This window comes from Leuciscus leuciscus (genome assembly GCF_965113295.1).
Source record: "Leuciscus leuciscus genome assembly, chromosome: 25".
Taxonomy (NCBI): Eukaryota; Metazoa; Chordata; class Actinopteri; order Cypriniformes; family Leuciscidae; genus Leuciscus; species Leuciscus leuciscus.
Genome location: NC_138724.1, coordinates 21366840 through 21388595, shown reverse-complemented (window position 1 = coordinate 21388595; position 21756 = coordinate 21366840). Strand labels below are relative to the sequence as shown.

General features: G+C 37.3%; 1 protein-coding gene across 1 annotated transcript in view; it reads right to left on the bottom strand.

The window, feature by feature from the left end:
• LOC309490985 (transmembrane protein 263-B) overlaps nucleotides 1-19968 on the bottom strand; it is a 30708-nt gene extending 10740 nt beyond the window's left edge. Inside the window, exons 1-2 of the mRNA XM_082160340.1 lie at nucleotides 19801-19968; nucleotides 18913-19000 (exon numbers count right to left, since the gene is read on the bottom strand). Of these exons, the coding sequence (XP_082016466.1) occupies nucleotides 18913-19000; nucleotides 19801-19806 (94 nt within the window). The 5' untranslated portion in view covers nucleotides 19807-19968. The remainder of the gene's footprint in view (nucleotides 1-18912; nucleotides 19001-19800) is intronic.
• Between the last annotated feature and the right edge of the window lie 1788 nt (nucleotides 19969-21756).

The window sequence follows — 21756 nt, the reverse complement described above, 5'->3', positions numbered from 1 at the left end:
GCTGTACGATTAATCTCTATTCAAACATGCGATCATATTCCTAAATAACAACAATTCGGCTATGTCTATTAGACAAGTACGATCACAGCGAACATTCAGATTTGTGCTGCCACTGAGTCAGACAGAGTTGACATGTATAGATATGACAAAGAGTCTTTTCAACCACACAGTATCACTATTTCTGTGTTAAATCAAAGTAGTACTGGGATAAAAGTTTGGATTTAAACACTGATGCCTACGGTAGCGATCAAAATACAGTAAATTACATTTTGAAAGTAACTTAGCGCTTTAAATAAAGAGTGCATCAATTACATAGTTACACCAGTAGGTGGCATGACTTAGAAATGTATTTGTCATTGAATCATTTTTTTATTTTTTATTAAATGTAATTAATTTAATATTTTTTAAATAGACTGCACAACTCAAATTTGTCAGAACCTCTAGTTCATTTTTTATTTTTTAGCTGTCTATTCAACATCGTGGGAGAATAGTGACCTCTCTTTGAAACAAATAAATCGAAGAAATGTCCAGAATCGTGCAGCTATAGCATAAAATAAACTTCTATTGTGTGATTTCAAATGCTAACAGTTGCTTTACAAGCTTACTGAAAATCCAAACCAAGCTATTAAACATTTCCTAAGCATAAAAACATGCCTTGTCCTGAAGCTCAATTGTCCATTAGCCTATAACTTGCTACTATATCCATTATTTTTTAGCCTAGCTCATGCTAACCTATCATCAACCTATATCTCATGTCATTTTCATTACTCCATTAGCCTAGCTTACTAGTATCTTCATCATGTTACCATATACTGTATCTTACCCAAATATTTATAAGCTTATTAGCCTAGCTCATGCCATGTTCTATAACCTGTAGCTCACACCATCTTCATTACAATTTTAACCTATAGCTTACGATTAATTGATTTACCTATGGTTGTATCTTAATCAGCTCTTTACTTCAGTAGTCAGGGCACTGATCAGGGAGTCGGTCATTTTAAGCAAAATCCTTCCAATGCACTGAAACATTGGGTGCTTCTCAATACCCAAATTGATGCTTTCTCGCTTCTCCGTCCTCCATCCTGTGACCTGGAAACCGATCAAAGTTAGCCATCTCGAAGGACATCCAAATTCTCTAATTGCACTGCGAGGAGACGAGAAACGAGGAAGCTTCCAGAAGAGCCATGAGCGAGGATGCACAGGTGTGTCCTATGCGGAAGTCTTTCTTGTCAAAAACCTGATGCATGTATAAATTCTCCTCCCCCTTCACCTCTGTCATAATCATTTTAATTTACGATTTATCGTTGTAGTTTAAATAAACCATACATCTCACATATTTCAACAGGGTATCTTGCTTTTATTATTATTTATTATGAATTTCTTAAATAACCGAACTTCAGCAACATAAGGGTAGATCCCTTGAGCGCAGCTGATGATGCTTTTAAGTGATGCTCGAGTGATCAAGAATATTCCAATATACAAATAAGCTTTCCTTCGATTCCTCTGTCTTCATTTTCTTTCCTTGCATCCTTCCTCTGTCTTCATTTTCTTTCTTTGCATCCTTCCCTGGCATCTTACCAGGGTGGAGCTGAGACGCGAGGAAAGGAAGCGAGGATGCACACATTTAGAAATGAGAAACACCTATAGACTCCCTAAGAAGTCCCACAATGCAATGTGAAAAACAAGGAGCATTGATGCTCACTGTGTACCCTTAACGGAAGTTCTGAAGTGTGAAACAAATCGCGCAACTGCGCGAGCCAACTGACTACACATGATGACACACGATAGGTGTTTTTTAAAATACAAACCATTATTCAATTTTATGTCAGCATAAACACATCACTAGACAGGTAATGAACAAATTCAAGTTACATTTATAATTTATTTACAGCTAAAATGTTGCACATATAGCCTATGTAACAAGCAAAGTATTATATAACATTAAAAATATAATATAATAAAGATATCAGTACTGCTGTTGTTCATAAATACCAATACGGTGATGTTGTACAATGAGAGCGTTGTCATGTCACAGCGAATAGAGTCATCAGATTCCCAATGTGTAGAGAGCCAGGATCCCAAATTGGTGTAGCCTACATGATATACTGGTTTAAGACCAAGGGCCCTGTTTTTACGATCTAAGCGCATGGTCTAAAGCGCACGGCGCAAGTTCACTTAGGTCGTGTCCGAATCCACTTTTGCTAGTTTAAAGACGGGAAAAATGGTCGGCGCGCCAGGCACATGGGTGCAAGACTGATCGAGTCTCTCCAAAGCGCAAACGTAACAGATCGTGCGCGAGGTAAAAGTGCGCAAGCAGAGTGGACAAGCCGGATTCCACCATATCTTTATGTACACAATAATAATCTTTTACATTGTAATCCTTTTATTTTAAATATTTGGCATGTTTGTGTGCTGCTGTGCATCCCTGTGTGTTTAATAAGCAGAGTGTATGCGCTTTGTGGACCCGCCTATAGGCGCACATTAAATAAAAAAATAAATAAAAAAATAGTGTGCCATTGACTTTAGACCAGGTTTCAGTTGGTCAATGGTGCAGTCTATTTCTGTTGCCTCAAAATAGCAACGCGCCAACAATGCGCCAGAACACACCTCGTTTTCAGACTACCACGCCAATGGGCGCAAATGCATTTGCTATTTAAACAATGTGGCGCAGGACGTGAAAATGATAACTGCGTCGGACTGAAACTAGCAAAAAACACTTGCATTGCGCCAGGTGTAACATAGGGCCCCTAGGAAGCAAGGGAACTGATTGAGACGTTGCATATATCTCCTTTTATATCTTTACTTTTTTTATATCTTCATTAGCCTATTAGCATATATCCCACAACATCTTCATAAATATTAACCTATAGCTCACGCCTTCTCTATAAGCCCACAGCTCACACAATCTTCATTGACATATTAGCATAGAGCTAACAATTGTCACAATTATTGGATATAATTCTGTTTTGCAGAATATGAAAAGTTCTGTGAAACGTCTAATTGGCCGCTCCGGATTTGGTAAAAAAAGAAATTCCATCTCTGTGAATGCGAGTCTTCAACTCAGCTAGGAGAGGCTGTTTTGTAAACACGTTCCATCAAAGTCAATCACGACTATGACTTTTGGGACTTCCTAATGGTGCAAGAGATCCAAGCGTTTCTATAGGGAGTACGGAGGAATGCGCTTTTACAGCAACCATGAAAACTGAACCAAGAAATACATCAAATCAGTTGTAACAGAGACTAAATAACTTGCATCAATGAGACAAGCGAAAATGTATTAGCAAATAAACACACCAAAAAGGACAAGTGAATGAAAGGACTGTCTTCAAGGATAAGCTGCTAATGTCACTGCTAATTCACAAATCCAGTGAAGCTAAAGAATGTTATTCTTTCCCGAACAGACTGCAAGTCGTTTTCACACTTGAAAGTCCGCACCAAGGTCCGAATCAAAGGTCATGTTTTGATACATTGTATACATTTGGTTAGTTTTGGTTTGGTTTCACATTGCAATTATGCGAGCGCACTAAAGAACTTTACATTACGTAGCCTACTTGCGTTCTGTCGTCATCATCTATATGGGCTGCATCTTGACATTGATTGGTTTGTAAAAGGACGTGCGTCTGACGTCAGCGTGTTGTCAAGTCGGCGGGTAACTTTGACAAGAATGAATGAACAGACGAATATCGTTGCCACTACCCTGGTAAACCAGAGTTCTCGCGAGAGCACAAGTTGAATTTGCTCAGCGAGTTACTCTGGTGTCGAGCAATGGAGCTCATTAAATATGCCCCTCGATCTGAGCTGCACCAATCACATCGGATTATCTGATATAGGCGGGCCAGAGGCGAGCTAAACAGATGACGACAGCGCTGTGACGTCGAAGTCATCAGTAAACATTGCAAGATGCCTATGGATGAACACAAGTTGTTTGAAACGGCTTTGGCCGCTACAATGAACGAGTTAGACTTGGCTTTTTCCCAAAAGAGGAACAGAAGACGCCGCTCGAATCGTTCCTTTGCAAGAAGGGTGTTTTTGCTGTTTTGCCGACTGGAAGAGTCTAATCTACCAGTTAGCTCCGCTGGTAGCTAAGCGTATGGGGTTTATTGTTGTGATTGGTCGTAGTGTTATCCAATTGCGTGCTGTGAGATTTTCAAATGCATGCTTGGTGCCGCCCCTCGAGCTGGCCGATTTTCATTGACCGACACCAGACCATTAATCTTTTAGATTTAGGTCTGGATTTCCAGGCTACGTTGCCACCAGAACTTCCTGTAAATGGTCTGAAAGTCCATTTACAGACCATTTACATCCGGACCAAAACTACCTCTTTTCATCGTACCAAATTTCGTCTGTTTGGTCCGGACCGTGGTCCGGGGGAGGTTTCACACCTGTAATTTTGATTCGGACCAAACTGAAAAGTCTGAAAATCCAGACCAAACAAACATTTTAATGTGCAATAAGACGTCTGAGAACATACTGTACTTCAAATCTAGAGTAACACATGGGCTGCTATTAGAAATGTGAGTAGCAGAAAAAAAGATTCTATATATAGATATGAAGCAGATAGCATTATATCATTTAAATTAGAGAGAGAATATCTTATGCATGAATATACATACATAAACTAGCAAAATACTATAAATAATGCATTAATAAATGTAAATAAATAACTACATTACAAATAATCAGACAAATCTTCAACGTTAAACCTAGCATAACGTGTTGCTATTTCAAAGCAAAAACAGAAGGGAGATTAATATTAACTTTTTTTTGTTCCTCACATACTTGTATGAATTATTTTAGGATACTTTGGGGGGGGATTTTGTCCCTTTTGAAGTGTGACAGCATAATTTACTATCGTTGTAAAGAGCAGCTCTGACATTCTACCAAATACCTCCTTTCGTATTCCACGGAAGAAAGAAACAATATGAGTTTGGAACGACATGAGGGCGAGTAATGATGACAATCTCTTTAATGTCATCAATCCATTTTCTAAAACAGCGTTGAAAACAATCCATCTTACAGTACAACAACCTTCACAGGTTTCAATTCACAGCCTACAACAGCGGATCAAAATGAAGCAGATTCTTACTCCATCAAAGACAAAACCATTCGATCTTGGTTATATAACAAAAAGCCACCACGAGGCTGAAATTGTGATTCTCTCAAACCAAGGCCCACATTTTTTATTTGAGACACTAATCTCGAACCAGATGTCCCTTTATCGTAAGAAATTAGAGTCAGGTGATTGCAAAAACAGTACAGATCTAGATTCAGCACTCCAACACTAATAATTCAAACAGTCTCTATTTTCCCCAGATGGATTTCTCTGCTATACAGTGTGTGATTGACAGACGGATGACACACGCTTGCACTTCAGTAGCTACAGATGGAGGGGAAAAAAACTTGCCAGTTCCCGCTGAGCTTACTGAAGGAGAACCTGGCTTGCGGTTCCTGCCCTGTCCTGCTTTTCATGTCAGACTCGGTGCTTTGGGGATTTAGAAAGACACGTCAATCCGCAGAAAAAGTCTCAGAGTGTGCCAAATAAAAAGCAATGTACATTGGACCTTACTATCCTTGGATGAAACGGCAAGTGTAACTGGAATTTGCGGTACAGACTCTGAAATATATATCAAAGAGTGAAGCATATCTCTCATATGACACACATCAAAGAATTTAGGCTACATAATGTTTGGACCCGCAACACTGTGACCATTCAATGCAGAGCGCTTCATTCAAGGCATCCCACCCTAAGCATGTCTCTTGAATTATACATCAAGCAGATGGTGTGCAGAATCGTCAAGGTAAAATCTTAAATAATTCAATGCCGGCAAACCCCCAGATCACCCCCGCCGCATTTTTGTTTACTGTTGGTTTTGCCAAGCAGGGATTTGCAATGATAGCAGTGTGCAGCAACACGCCAATGAGAGATTCTGCTGACCAGGGACGAGACGTGCACAACATAACTTTATTATACTTTCAGATTTGAGGGGACAGATGTTCCGCCGCATTTTTTTTCTCTGGCTTATGCCAGGAGTCTCAATATCAAAAGCAGCTTAGATTGAAGCACCAACATGATTGCATGGAAATAAAAGAATTGCATTGACACAGATCTAACTCGTCCTTTGCTGAATGTACATTTCGATCTATAAAGTAAAACAAATGATAAAATATACAATTATAAAAATTAATAAATGTATATCATATTTATATGTTTATATATATATATACGCATAAAGTGCAATTTATTAGTTTACATTTATAAAAAAAATAATTCACAAGTGTATATAAATAGTTTAATAAGTTTAAAAATATATAATAAATTTACACTATAAAAAAATAATACATGAAAATTGATAAATGTATATATATATAAAAATTGATGTGTGTGTATATATATATATATATATATATATACACACACACACACACACACACACACACACACAAATAAAATATATATAAAATGTATCAATTTATAATTATTTTTTATTTTTTCACAATTAAATTGACCAAAAAAAAAAATGAAGGAGATACTGGGACCAGGATATCATAGAGACTTGTGGATAGGCTCCTTTGGCTTAGGATAGCAACTAACAACCTAGCAATTGACACTGAACTGTACGAAACACATATTAATGACCGTGTTCTTGTCAGAAAATGGGCGCTGAAATGACCCATGAGCTTTGTGGTGTCCCAATTTACCACAGGCAACATAGGGCTGAGGATGGGTGTCAGAGAGGGACTGAGAGAGCGAGACTAGAGAGAATGAGTAAAAAAACACAAAGACAGAGAGGTAGTTAGTGAGGAAAAGAACAGAGAAAGTGAGAAAGAGAAATAGAGAGAGGGAAGGAGAGAGAGAAAGGAAGAGGAAGCTGTAATGAAGTGTCATAATTTACCAGTCATACTACAGATGGCAAGTCGGCTCCTTGCTGCTTTTCATTGTTCTATGCCAAAGAGTTGGTGGAGAGCAACTGTCAGTCCTTTGAAAACAGCCGTGGAGAGAGATGCATTCACTCAACCTGTCATTTCACCCACCATTATGTTCCCTTTCTAAAAAAAAACTGTTTCTGCTCGTCATGGCAGAGGAAATAATTGGATGTGAAAAGCATGGTCACATTCGGGTCAGAGACAGCCTTTGCCTTTCTTAAATTAAATTCAAACTGTTTGAATGTGATAAATTTCTGCCTTTCCCTTTCTCATTCCTTCTCTATTAATAGATATTCACATTATTTCTCTAAACATTTTTATGATTTTCATAAAAGGTCTGTTCCTACCAGCCACAATTTCAAAGGACAATTTCTCAACATATCACTACTGAGAAATATATACATATACACACATACATACATAAATATATACATATACACACTACTGGTCAACGTTTCTTTTTGCAGGTTAGTTGCTATAAATAGGCTGGTTGGACTGTGTAAATATATGAAACTTCTATTTCAAAATAGGAAACAAAATTTCCTCAGGTTGCACAATAAAAAAAAAATCTATAAGGCTATGGAGCAAAAAGTTCAGAGGAAAGCTCCAGGTTGGGCTGTGACAGATTTGACTATGTCCGAAATCGCCCCCTATAACCTCATTCATGATTCTCTACATTATAGTTCACTTGAAGTAGTGATGGAATGAAAACGAGAGAGCAAATTTGGACACTGAGTGTGCCGGAAGTTTGTGCTTGCGCCTTGCGGTTTAATAATCATTTGAAATTTTGCAAATTGGCTGCTCCAGTAGTAAGATGAAAATATTTATCTTGAACTCTGTCATGGAAACTACATATAAACCTTAATTAAACAATTTAACATTCAATTAAAAAGGTATTTATACCTGTATGCTATTGCGCTGTAGCCGTAATATCAACTGCGGGCGTCATCTTCTGGCGAGACGAGGGAATTCATTCGGCACGTGACTCTCACAGTGCATCATGGGTATTCTCTAGCCGCTGAGCGTACATCGGTTGTACAATCGTTATTGCGGTGCATTATGGGATTGAATGGCTATCCCCTCAAATAATGCCGTATTTAAGGTTATAGGGGGGCGATTTCGGGCACAGCCAATGAAATGGACTGTAAAGCCAACTGATGCGCATCAGTCCTGATAGCTTTCGAGTTTCGCTCTTGAGTCTGCGAGATGGCCCAGCATGAGTGTGCATTTAATGAGCAGAAAGCTTCCCTTTTCCTTTGGTTTGTGACAAAGCATTCAAGTGACAAATGTCTCCCTGTGACCAGACAAGCATGGAAAGCCGACATTCACAGATGCTGTCCACAGCCACTGTCCAAAAGTAAATTGATAATATCTATTTGCTTGTGTTGTTACCTAGTTGGTATGCATTTGTGGTTTGTTATACTGGACAGGTTCCATTCATCTCTGGCCATGAAGCTGGTGGTGAGGCTGAGGGGCAGGAGCTTAGAGCGCATGGCAAGAAAAAAAAAACCTAAATAAAAACAACTAATAAAGCCACATATCTTTAAAAGTGTGTGTAATTTGACAGAATTGTCATTTTTGGGTAAACTATCCATTTGATACACAAAAACAACTAAGCCATTAATAGGTAGTGTTATTATGATATTGTGGTTAAACTAAAACAAACTAAATTAAAACATTTTCATTCACCAAAATAAAAACATAACTTAAATACATATTTTCATAACTCCTAAACTAAAACAAAATAAAAATTGCCACATTTATTTATTTTTTCGGATACATGGTATTGTTATAAAACATAATTATTCATATTTTAAATTATTTATTATAAATTATTATAAAAATTTTACAACCCACCTGTATTTAACATAAAAATGTCACTAAATAACACTTGAGAAACTCTTGTTAAACATTTTAAAAGTGAAATAACAATTAACTAAAAAAAATAATAATATCGACAAGACAAACTGAAAAAAAAATGGAAAAAAAAATTACATTACATTTTTTTTTTTATGATAATAAATGCCCATTCACTCAAGGACCTTAACTATGACGATAAAGACATCTTGTTAACACTTACAATAAAGGTTTCATTTATCAACATTGGTTAATTACATTAGTTAACGAACAATACATCTAGCATTTATTAATATTAGTTAATGTCAATATCAGCATTTACTAATACATTATTAGAATAAAAAGTTGTATTTGTTAACATTAGTTAATGCACAAACAATGAACAGTTATATTTTTATTAACTAATGGTAACAAATGTATTGCTCATTGAGCATGAATAAGACCTTATTGTAGTGATACCGACATTTTTTTTAATTATTCTAAATTTAAAACTTTAAAGATAACGGCACAGAGGAACGATATCTTTGGAATAACTTGTTTTCCACCTCATAAACAATAAAACATGCCAATCAGAATCCATTCTGCTTCAAAGGAGCTAATAAAGCATTTAAAGCGACAGACGTCAAAACTGCAGCGCGTGCTTATAATAAACAGAACACTAAAGTTATCTTTATAGTTATTGCTCTTGGTGTGAACAAGTTCACAGGCTTATTTCCCTGAAATCTGACTGTGATGCTATCAAAACTTTGGCCAACATGGTAACGTTGACTCAACCAATGGCGTGAGTTTGGGGGTGGGGCTACCTGTTGGCCAACCAGGAAGAAAACCTTACTGAAATGTCATTACATTGAATTTCCATTTGGTGATGCTATTGGCACCACCCACTCTAGCTTTCAGCCTATGATGGATAGCAGGTGCTCTTTCATAAACGGGCGATAGAATAAAAGTTATTCAATAGAATCTGTTTTAACAATAGACAGTTAGACACATTATAAAATCTACACCCAATTACCAAGAATTCAATTTATCTCCAAAGCTAGGCTGTAATTCTTTTGTGCCACACCATCTGATAATTCTTAAGTAATCCATCTACACCACACTATTTTTAATTAAACACATTACTTAAAATGAAAAACAAGTCGTAAGAGCGAACACGAAACCACAGGCTTCTTTACGCACTCGAACCGATCCATCATCCCGTTCAGGGCTCTTTGATCAGCGCATATGTTGATCTGTGTTTTCGGCTACGGGGACCTAATGAAAACGGCGAGGCAGAACCGCAGGTGGACGATGCACCGTGAGCCTCGTGCGGCTGACGGTCCATCCATCATCCTTTTACACAACATCAGATTGAGCCCCTCATGCGCACTGGATCTGTCAGGATGATGGAACAGCAGCGAGGCTCCAAGCAAACAGGACAGAAGTGCACAAACTCAATAAAACATCATTTCTAGCCATTATTAACTTGATTCTGTCTTGTCGACGTAAATGCTAGATTGATCTCGTAGGTAAATGCACACCTTCAGCTGTAATTGCACAGGGTGGTTTGAAAGATTGCTGGTGTGTGGTTATGAGTTTACAGCTGATTTGAGGAGCTTAGCATTAAGGCTACGTGTGGCTACACACAGCAGCAAAATACAGGTTGTCGGTTCTGTTTGGAGTGCTAAATACTGGTATGTTCATAGACAGTTTGGTGACAACTGCGTTCTACATCCAAAGTGAGGAATCAAAACCAAATTTTGACAGCAAGCTTGGCTGATTTGTGCCGTACAAATTGAACTTCAGTCAACTAGTTGTCAGTCACATCTGTGAAATAAAAGCACAGACTTCGCACATTATTCTTTTCTGCTAATCCCAAACAGAAGGTCTATTCAAACTCACATTTCTTGCCAAAGACAACAACAAAATGTGCTGCTAAATTAATTTATGTACTTTTGTTCTTTGTTTTAAATGGCCTTCTTATTTGTCTGATCTGTTCAACTTGAATAAGCCAGTCAGATGTTTGCGATCCACAGATAATAATACTCTGTCCCATGCATTCAAGATCAAGACTGAAGTTGAGAGGTATGAAGTATATATATATATATATGATTAATCTCAACAAGGTAATGGAAATTATTATAATTGTGAGAGAAAACAAAACAAGACTGAATGGGACCAAACTGTAATGCCTCTGAGGATGAAATACAAATTAAATCCTTAAAAGATGCAATTCACGGTGTTTAGGGACATCCACTACAGTTACCGGTTGCTATGGTTACAGGTATTACAAGACAATTTGAGACTCACAATAAATCACTAATAAACACAGTTGTCAATCCTCAGTGACTTTGTGAACCTAACCAATCATATGCTAAAAACAGGCTATGAAAGTCATGGTAGTAATGTAATTACTCTGTCAAAAATGTCATTTAGCTGATATTTTACGCATATGGGTAAACGACAGAACCAGTGACATACGTAAACATCACTTAGACAGGGTATTGATGTCTAAATGAATGCTTCAGCAAGTATGTGCTTCAGATATACAGTAGTAACAGAAGCTCAAATTAGCAGACAGACCGAATCTCTGGGCATTGTATTTCTCAGGTTTACGTCAGTTCCAGCCGGTTCGCTCAGAAAATAAAGTGCAATCACACCGGTAGGGCTTGACAATCTAACCTTGATTGAATTTCGCAGCCGCTTGCTCGCACTAAACCATACAAAGGACATAATTGTGGAACAACTACGTTTGTCACTCGTAATTTGCTCAAAACTACCATCATGCCTTTCATTCTGTCCTCACGTGACATTTACAGACGAGGTAACAGTACAAGCTTGAGAAGAAAAATCAGGTGCAAATGTTGCATCAACAGAAGAAACAGTCTGTAAACTGTACACTGTCTGCAGCAGCGCGAGCGAACGCCTCAGGGAGGAGAGCTCCATTTTGCCTGTATTTTTCCACATGAATATTAGCATGTGGGCTAGCCTGTCTGGTTCCGCTCCAAATCCTCTGTGACTATGTCTGACCTCAGACGACCATACGCCCTGAAGGGACTCATTCTGTATGTCTACAACATCAGGGGCACTTCAGGAAATAAAACTTACTGGCTTGATACGACACCTGGTTCAGGAAGGTTTTGCTATGATATCATGATGACTAGCGTGCAAGAAATGGGTTTTGAAGCTTCCCACTGCCGGACTCTTTTCACAAAGTGCTTTTGGGTCGAACCACGTTAACAAAGAAGTGAAGAAACCAGCACATTGCTTTATCTGCTTCCATAAAACATGAATATAATCGGCAATGTTTCGAGCAAACAAGATCTTCATCAGGCAATAAGAACAACAATTATCAAGGGATATTATATTCACATAGTAAACACTCACACTTGATAAAAGACATGGACAATCAACAAAATCAACAATTATCCAATAAGCAATAAGAAGAAAAACAATTGAACCACATTATCAACATGAGTATCAATGCAAGTACTTGTGGCTGTTTACCACAGCTTCACCGTTTTATTTATGTTTTATTCATACTGGTCTTGCCACCAAAACTTTACACACAGACAGAAAAGCACCTGCAAAAGATGCGAAGAATGTGAGCTGCTCTCCCAAGACAATTCAATCAGAGCTATGGAAAAAGAATAATAAGTGTGACCAGGAGTCATACGTCATGAGTATCGGTTCACTTTTGCGATTATACCAACAATTTAATCTGCTCGGAGGGGTATCCGCTTGTAATGCCTAAAAACACATCATACATATAAACATAATACGTGTAATAAACACTTGTTTAGGGTATCGGCTAAAAGTATGCTAAGCTAATATGCTGAGCAGTTAGCTTGCAAAAAAAAGAAGCTACCTAAAACACACACACTTAAAAAAAAAAAAAAGGGGTTAGGGACTGTTCGTTTTTTATTTAAGGGGCTACCGGAGGAGTTTTGAGATCTATAGTCAAAATAGACTTGACACTCCCTTCGCCAGCAATACATTTTTCTATGACCCTCCAAAATGATTGTGAAAAAAAGGCATGACCCTCCCCGATCATTTATTGATTACTTCTGTACTGGCTTGCGCTTGGCAAATATGTTCAGATAGCCATTGTTTTTTTACAACCATGACAAACGACTTAACCTCTGCTTTCTCATCTTACACATCACACTCCACTGTTATGGTGGCCATTTCAGTAGATTTACTCACTAACACTGTTGTGGAAACACACAAAAAAATGGAAACTAAAATATGGTAGTATCGTGCTACAGCGCACATTCTATCAGCTGGAGTTCGGGCGCCTCAGTCCCAATACTGTAAAACTCGACGTACATTCACATCACATGTTAATGCAGCGGTAGAGTTACACTCACAGGACACTGCACTTATTCGCAATCACAAAAGTTCATTATTTGCTCGTGCTTTAAAGCTTTGCCGGGTAAACATTTAATTGGCGTCCTGTTCTGACATGATGCACTTATTCTGAGCACGTACGCCTGAAGCGTGCGCATTGTCAAACAGCGCCAAACTGGATTTTTGTTGGGTCAGACCCATCTGCCGGCGATGGGGGGCCGAGACTGAGAGAACTACATGGAAAAATATGCACCAAACAAGCCACTTTGAAATTTTGCTGTTTTCATGAATACAAAAGTTGGGTGACCCTCCCCCTAGACTAAAAAAAGTCGGATGACCCTCCCCTCAACAAAGAATAAAAAGACATGACGCTCCCCTATTTTCCTCCGGTGGTCCATTCCATAAATACCGAACGGTCCCTAAGGTTTTTTTTTCTTTTTCTTCAATTTACCAACACCTAACTCTTAAACCAGTTATTTTTAGTGAATCAAAAACATCCAGTGGAAGCAGTATAGTCTCAATCACAAAAAAATTACTCTGGAGAGGCAGTTCTTTTAATTAATCATTCAAAAAGACTTCGGACTTGTAGTTTGAATCAGTCTGATGAAACCTGCTCACTGAATCTGTCAGAGAAATTACTTAATCAACAAAGTTATCATTACCAATTTCATAATCGATTAATCATGTCTACCCGCTGTGCACGGAAAACATCCAGTCACATCACTTTACAGTTTTACAAGTTTTCCAAAACTTGAGAATGATTTATATCATGCCCATATATATTATGCCCCGATTAACCGATTTAAAAAATAATTTATATATTTATATATATATATATAATTAATCAAGGACATAATCGATAGATTGATTATCATTATAATCGATCGGTCTGCGCAGCACCACTTCAAGTCAAACACACCTATTCTTAATTTCTTAGTAGTCATTGAAGGTTCTTGCCAATGGAATCACTTTGTGGTCCTAGACAGAATCGATTGAGTGATTGGACTGAATTGTTCATAACACAGGGGTTCACATGAGCAAAGTGGGTGCAGTCCGCTTTCACACCAACCGAACTCTGCCGACAAACGGATTCCAGTCTTCGCCCTGACAGAACTCAGTATTCTGGGCTTTGAAACCCTAAGCAGATCTCTGTGAAGTCACTGAGATACTGAACTAGGATCATTCTGCTTGTACTTCAATCCCTTCTGCTATTTACTCAGTTATATTAAGCCTGGTTCAAACAATTCCCCTCCTTCTGAACAGGCTCAATGCACTTGTGTACTCAAGCTCAAAACTCATTTCTTATAAAACGGCAGTTATCGTGGAGGCCAATTTCACTAAAATAGACTTTGATTCACCCAAAATAACTCTGTATACGTCAAAATCAACACACACTAAATCAGAACAAACAACTCATATGCACAGCCCATATCTGAGAGAATTCTAGAATCCATGCAAGTTCTCAGCAACAAAGATGGAGAAAATCTCAGCGAAATAATAAACTATTTCAGGATCCGCACCGAGGCAGCAGCACAAAAAGCCAGAGGGCAGGCATTTGCTGTTACGCAATCACCTGTGATGCACTGGTGGGCAGCAGGCACAGAGGATCCCAAAGCAATTTATAGCAACATAATGCTGCCATTTAAACTAAAGAGATTGTTTCTGGCAAAGCAGCAGCATCAGAGCCTTCACCCCGAATAGACTTTTTATAAAGAGACAAGACAAGAGAGCTTTGTTTCTTTGTGCCGTCCCTGGACGTAAAGATCAAATAGCACAGAGAACAAAGGGAGGACATTGATCACGGTGTGGGCACAAAAGCCCAATTTAACTTAAACATGTTCAATCACTGCAAGATCTTTAACTCTTAATGAAAGGCATTAATATAGTGTACATGCCTGTTATTAACTACAGATGCAGCCCTGTGTGTATCAGAGGGCACTGCAGGGCTTTCTGGAAAGATGAATGGATTCGGGAATTAAGTTTACTTAAACCTTTGTACAATTTGACACTCCAAACAGCATTTTTTCACTGCTGAAATCTTCCTGTGTTATGTTGATCAGTGTGGCCCTCTGCAGATCACTATACTTTACTACACCATTACAAAGGTAACAGTTGGCTGGATATGCTTTGACAAAAATGAACCAGATTTCCCTGAGGATTAAAAGTGATCAGTTGACTTAACTTAAAAAACTTAATGCGTAATTGAACAAATTTAGTCATGTGGAATTGTCAAGTTCCAGTCTTAAGTTTATTTCTTAAAAGAAATGAGGAAACCCGTTGCCTTAAAATGATTAAGCTAAGCCAACTGATCACTTTTTACAGTGTATGGGTTTTTAATCTAAATTCTCTATTCTAAAATATCTCTATTTTACTAAGTTTTCCAAAAACAAATACAAATACAAACTACCGTTCAAAACCGTAAATGCTTTTTGTAATTAATACATTTATTCAGCAAGAATGCATTAAATTGATCAAGTGACAGTATAGGACTTTTACTTTGCTACAAAAGATTTCTATTTTGAATGTTTGTTTTTCTCAACTAAAATATTAAAGGTACAATATGTAAGAATTTTGCATTAAAATATCCCAAAATCTCAAGGCCAGTGTTATATATTTTGTTAAGTTGATTACTTACAATATCCCAAATGTTTCCAACTATTTTTAAATCGTGAGAAAATTGCGATTTTAACCAAGGAAACGGGGCGTTAGAACAGGGGGGAGCTGGGAGTCGCCAGTCAATTGCGTCATATCCGCGTCACCCTCGGTTTCCGCTCGTACTGCGTGGAGTCCTGGACAAATGCGGAAGTTGTAGGCCTAGTTGTAGCGTCTATCAAGCTACAAACTTTAGCTTGTTTCTTGCAGTCGTTATGGGACACAATTATTCTTTACCGATTGCAGCTGGTTCTGTCGACAAAGCATGCTTAATTTTATATTTTCCAAATGTAGCATTCGGTAATAGTTATGTTTATGTAAGGAAAGTATTATTGCTTTAGATTTGTGTTTAGTTTATTGACATTGTTTATCACGTCTGGTGTTTATGGCCATGTAAATAAAAATAGCATGTGTTATACATAAAGATTAATCAGTATTTTGGCAAATGATGTGGGCATGTTCGAATGTACTTTTACAACAATTGTTTAGAACATGTAAAACTGCGCAGCGTTATCACAACAATGAATTCAACAAATACAGTAACATCTATGAAGTATTAAACCTTACTTTTCTTGCGGTTAATTCATTTTAATGAAATAAAAGTGTGATGAGGTTTAAGAGTCAGGAAGGAAGAAGACGCGTCGTCGTGACTGGGACTCGTACTTTATTAAAATAAAGCAAAACAAACAAAAGCCGCGCACAACGCGCATTCACTGTGGCAACCGCGACGGCACAAAACAGTTCAAAAATGAGAGCTCGGATCCACCGGTTTTCTTCCTCTGCGTCCAATTTTCTCTCCAGTCTCTCTCTCGTTCCAGCGCGGCTTATAAGCGGTCTCTCCACGCGGATCACTGCAATAAGACACAGGTGCATTTGCACTTGACCTACTTGCTCGTCTCTTTTCTCTCCCATCACAGACCGCGCTGAACCACGCCAGCCTCGCCACTAAAAGCATGTCATTAAACGCAACATTTATAAAAACAGAACTTAGCCTCATCCATGAACATGATTTTTCGATTCCCGTCTGACTGATTTACATCCACGGTGGAGTTTAAAACGACAGTTCCCATCATTCCACGCTCCTTCACATCGTCATCAAGCTACGCCGTTGTTGTTGTTTGGAATGTAGCGCCCTCTAGCGGCAAAAATTGTTGCATATTGTACCTTTAAGTAGCACGAATACAAAGTTCTGTCATGAAACCTCTAGATGGCACAGGCTGATCTATCCTTAAAGGATTAGTTCACCCCAAAATGAAAATTTCCTAATAATTTACTCACCGCAATGCCATCCAAGATATCCATGTCTTTCTTTCCTCAGTGGGAGATTTTGTTTTTTGAGGAAAACATTTCTGGATTTTTCTTCTAACAATGGACTTCATTGGTTACCATCGTTTTTAAGTCCAAATCAATGCAGTTTCAAAAGTCTTTGAAGTGTTTAAACGGGCTGTACGCGATCACAGCTGAAGAAGAGGTTGTTATCTAGCGAAACGATAGGTCATTTAAAAATATATATATATAATTTATACACTTTTTACCTTCAATAGTTCGGATTGAGCTGATCAACAAACGGACAGGGAACTACGTCATCACGTTGAAAGGTCACGCCGGCACCGGCGGAAGTACCGCCCCACTGTTTACAATGCGACCGTACGTAGGAGGATAGTTCAAATAGTATTGTTTGCTATTATATATATAGTAATAGAATTCAGTGAATATGAATATGAATAGTATATGAATAACATTCTGATGAATATGAATAGTAGTTCAAATAGTATTGCCGGCGCCGGCGTGACCTTTCAACGTGATGACGTAGTTCCCTGTCCGTTTGTTGATCAACTGCATTGATTTGGACTTAAAAACGATGGTAACCCAATGAAGTCCATTGTTAGAAGAAAAATCCAGAAATGTTTTTCTCAAAAAACATAATTTCTCTCCCACTGAGGAAAGAAAGACATGGATATCTTGGATGGCATTGGGGTGAGTAAATTATTAGGAAATTTTCATTTTGGGGTGAACTAATCCTTTAACTCAATCTATTTGCAATCATATCTCTCTCTATAGGGCGCAGCTGATTGGTTCCTGCTGTATCAGTAGCCAATGAGCTCGCTGCTCAACCTTTAAAAATACTCGGTCAGCATTTGCTGTGGCAGTTTGCAGTGCGCTTCAGAAACCCTCCGCCTTCCCCAGCTCCACCTGTATAGATCTTCCATGGGTAATTCATGTATGCTATATTGTACAGCAGCAGCATGTCTGACTTGCTCACAGCAGTGTGTCGTGTGTGTATTGGCAATAGCAAGTCCCGTACTTGCTCTGCAGCAGCAATAATCAACAGTAACAGCAATAACACCTAAAAACAATCTATTCCGCCAATACCAAACATATTAACATTGTTGTATCCATTACCATGCCAAACACAGAACTGTTTTAACATTGATAATAAGAAGACATTTTTCATGTGACACTGAAGACTGGAGTAATGATGCTGAAAATGCAGCTTTGCATCACAGGAATAAATTACATTTTAAAATATATTAAAATAGAAAACAGTTATTTTACATTCTAATCATATTTTACAATATTGCTGGATTTTTATCAAATAAATTGGTGGGCATAAGAAATTTATTTCAAAAACACTGTATACCATTAATAAACTTTTGAACGGTATTGTATATATATATATATATATATATACAAAAATGTGTTGTTCTTTATTGTAAATACATTGGATTTCCTTTAGAAATTGTAAAATAAAGAATGCATTTTTAGATGTTTGTGACACCACAAAGCAAAAATGAACCAGCGGAGTCAAAAAGGTGACTAAAATGATCAAAAAAAGAGAAGAAGACCTACAATATACATAATGGAAATACATTTTCCATTATACATTCATGTGAACATTCATTGCCATTTCAGCACTAAATGCTTTAGCATTTAGTGCTGAAATGGCAATGAATGTTCACATGAATGTCTAATGGAAAATACAATATACAATATTACAATATAATATACTTTTTTTTTTTTTTTACTAAAACCTTGTTTGTTGGTTAAAAAAAAAGTTTCTGGACATGTTGCACACAGAAATCAATTTAATTACATATATGGATTTATATTTAAGAGCAAAATATTATGAAATAATCATGCTGAACTTACCCTCAGGTGGTTCTTCACGCAGGTAAGGTGGAAGTTCTTCATTATTAGGGTCAGCAGGTGCTTCCTCGATCACCTCAGTCTCTGCACCCTTGAATTAACAAGATTATACAGTTCATACTGTTAATACGGAAATACAAACACGACAATGTAAACAACAACACAATCATTCATGTTATGCAGTACATTTTCATGTTCCCATCATGTATATATAAATCAAGATCCAATGCAATTTCTACAATTATAATTCCATGTGAACTTTGTTACATTGAGGCAAGTTGCTAAATAAGGAAAATATTACATCACTTTGCAGTAGTTGATTTGATGATATCTATGATGTTTTTTGGTATTATATGGTTTATTTCTGAGAGTCTGTTATACACATTTATACAAATACTTCATTCAATTATAAAGTATATTTATATCTGAAAAATTATAGAGTGCAAAAGGTACTGCATGACATGAATGACCCAATTACAACAACAATTATCATTATCATCATCGTCGTCGTCGTCATCATCATTATCATCTCTTCCCTGACAACCCTTTTACAGCCTCTTATACAGCTAAAATCATAAACTTTATGGTTGCAAAAATAAATAAAAGTGATACTGCATAGCTTATACAGTGGTTTTTGCATTATCATGCTGATGAAATATTATACCCTATTTAGGAATCGAGTCATTGTCAGCTGCCCCGTTTATCTATTATCAGAGCAAGATAACACAACATTTATCCGACTAAAGCGCATTTAATGGCAAAGTAACAAAAAAGCCCGTATGCAAATACTTCTGATTTAAAAAATTCAACAGTTTGTGCTCGTGCAGAATCAGGTAAGAACAGGTTTGGCTTTAATACTGTCACGCAAAACAAACAAAATCCTCCACTCACCTTCATAACTAAGGCTATTAATACAGTTTTAGAAAGGACTTCTCTGCACTTCAATATTGATGTAGACGCACAAGACTATAGAATGGAAATAGCGCTTAATACGAAATAAATACAGCGTTTGCTATGTTTTTCAATGCAAGCGGAAGTGACGATGGGGATGTTTACGGAATTTGGGGGTGCAGTTCAGCTGTTGATCGATAGGGGGCAGCAGCGCGTTGATTATACTCACTGACTGAAGAGCTGCGGTTACTATGCTATTTTGACTGAATATACCACAGTAAATGTTTGATTAGGGACTAAAACAAAATTTTTATGTCTGATTTTACACTCATAGTTAAACCACAAGTGAACGATATAGCCTAAGTGTGCCATATTTGACTTTTTTTGGGGGCCTTTTTCTGTTCGAATGATTACAAAACAGAGTAGAAACAGTGTTTAACTTTAACAGTGTTTAACTCGTTTTTATAGATTAAGGCTTCCTTTTGCGGTTTTGTCAAATGTATCCAGGCCAAAACTACCATACAGTATATGCTATAGTATAGTTAGTATAGTAGGCCTATAGCACATTTGTTTTGTGTTTTTCATGCCGCATATTAGCAACACTTCTTTATTTATGTTAGCCTAACGTTACATAAAAATGTTAAGAACGTGTGGGATTTTGGTGAGTTGAGAGTTGAGAAAAGGTGAGAAACCGTGCACTCTCAGTCATGACAAACATCTCTTACATGCTGCTCAATAATATATATCACCTCATCAAAAAGAAGACGAGAGGTGATACGGGTCTGGATTTGGGTTTTATTGACCGGAAGTGAAATTGATGTGATTCTCCATCTAGGCCAAAGTTCACCGGGCAGGGAAGCGTTGCTAAACAGTGTTCATAAATATTGTGGAAAGAGGGCATAAATGGACTTGACCGGTTTAGCAAAAACTAAATTATAATGTTACTTTTACCATTTGGCGTATGATAATATAATACCAGTTAAAAAAATTAAATAATCTTGCTTATTTCTAAATGCTGGTTTAAACAAATAAATAATCAATATAATTTCAAGAGCAACAAATACTCCAAATATGTATTATTTTAAATTCACTCTGACACATCATTTTTCTTTCCAAGTATGCATATTCTTTGTAGGTCATGCATTATTAATCCTAATAATTCATTCATGATGTCAACAGTAAAGTCCTTTTCCAGTTTTAATGCCATTTTTTGCAAGGCAATGTAAAAAACACAAATGTCTTCCCCCTCGTCTGAACGCAGCTATGAACTGAGAAACTCAGCTTAACCTGTTAAAGGCTGTATTTATAGACCGCTGTAATTAAAAGGTCCTGTTAGGACAGTGCATTCAGAAAGTGGAAAGGTAAGAATGGTTTGGCCCTTTAAAGCCCCCAGTGTTTTACAGAAAGGCAATCTAGAAGAGTGAGGTGGTCATAGGTCAGGGTTTAACTTTATATTAGTCACGCAAGGCATTTTGTGACACTGGTGTAATTGAGTATAATGACCCTCCTATTTAATCAGCCATGACTTCATGAAAAATCAATCATTTAAGAGAATTTATTAATCATTTAGAAAGACTCAGACGAGAGGCTGAGAGATGTTAGCTTGATTTATTTTTTTACTTCTTTTGTGCTGCCAACTACACAGAAGTACATCAAAGTTTCAGTGCTGTGAATGGGTATAGATGGATGCAAGCCACAAAGGATGTAGAAACAAATAATGTAATGCAACAAGAATTAGAATTACATAAGAAATCTAATATAGCCTATCGAGTCAGTTCTAAATGCCTTAAACTAATATATATTAATATATATACATATATATATATATATATATATATTAGTTTAAGGCATTTAGAACTGACTCAACATATTAGATGGTGAACTTTCATCCTGAGGATTCTGCACGTCAGATCAAAGAGCAAATGAGATTTACTCCTTCCAAAAATACCAGTACGT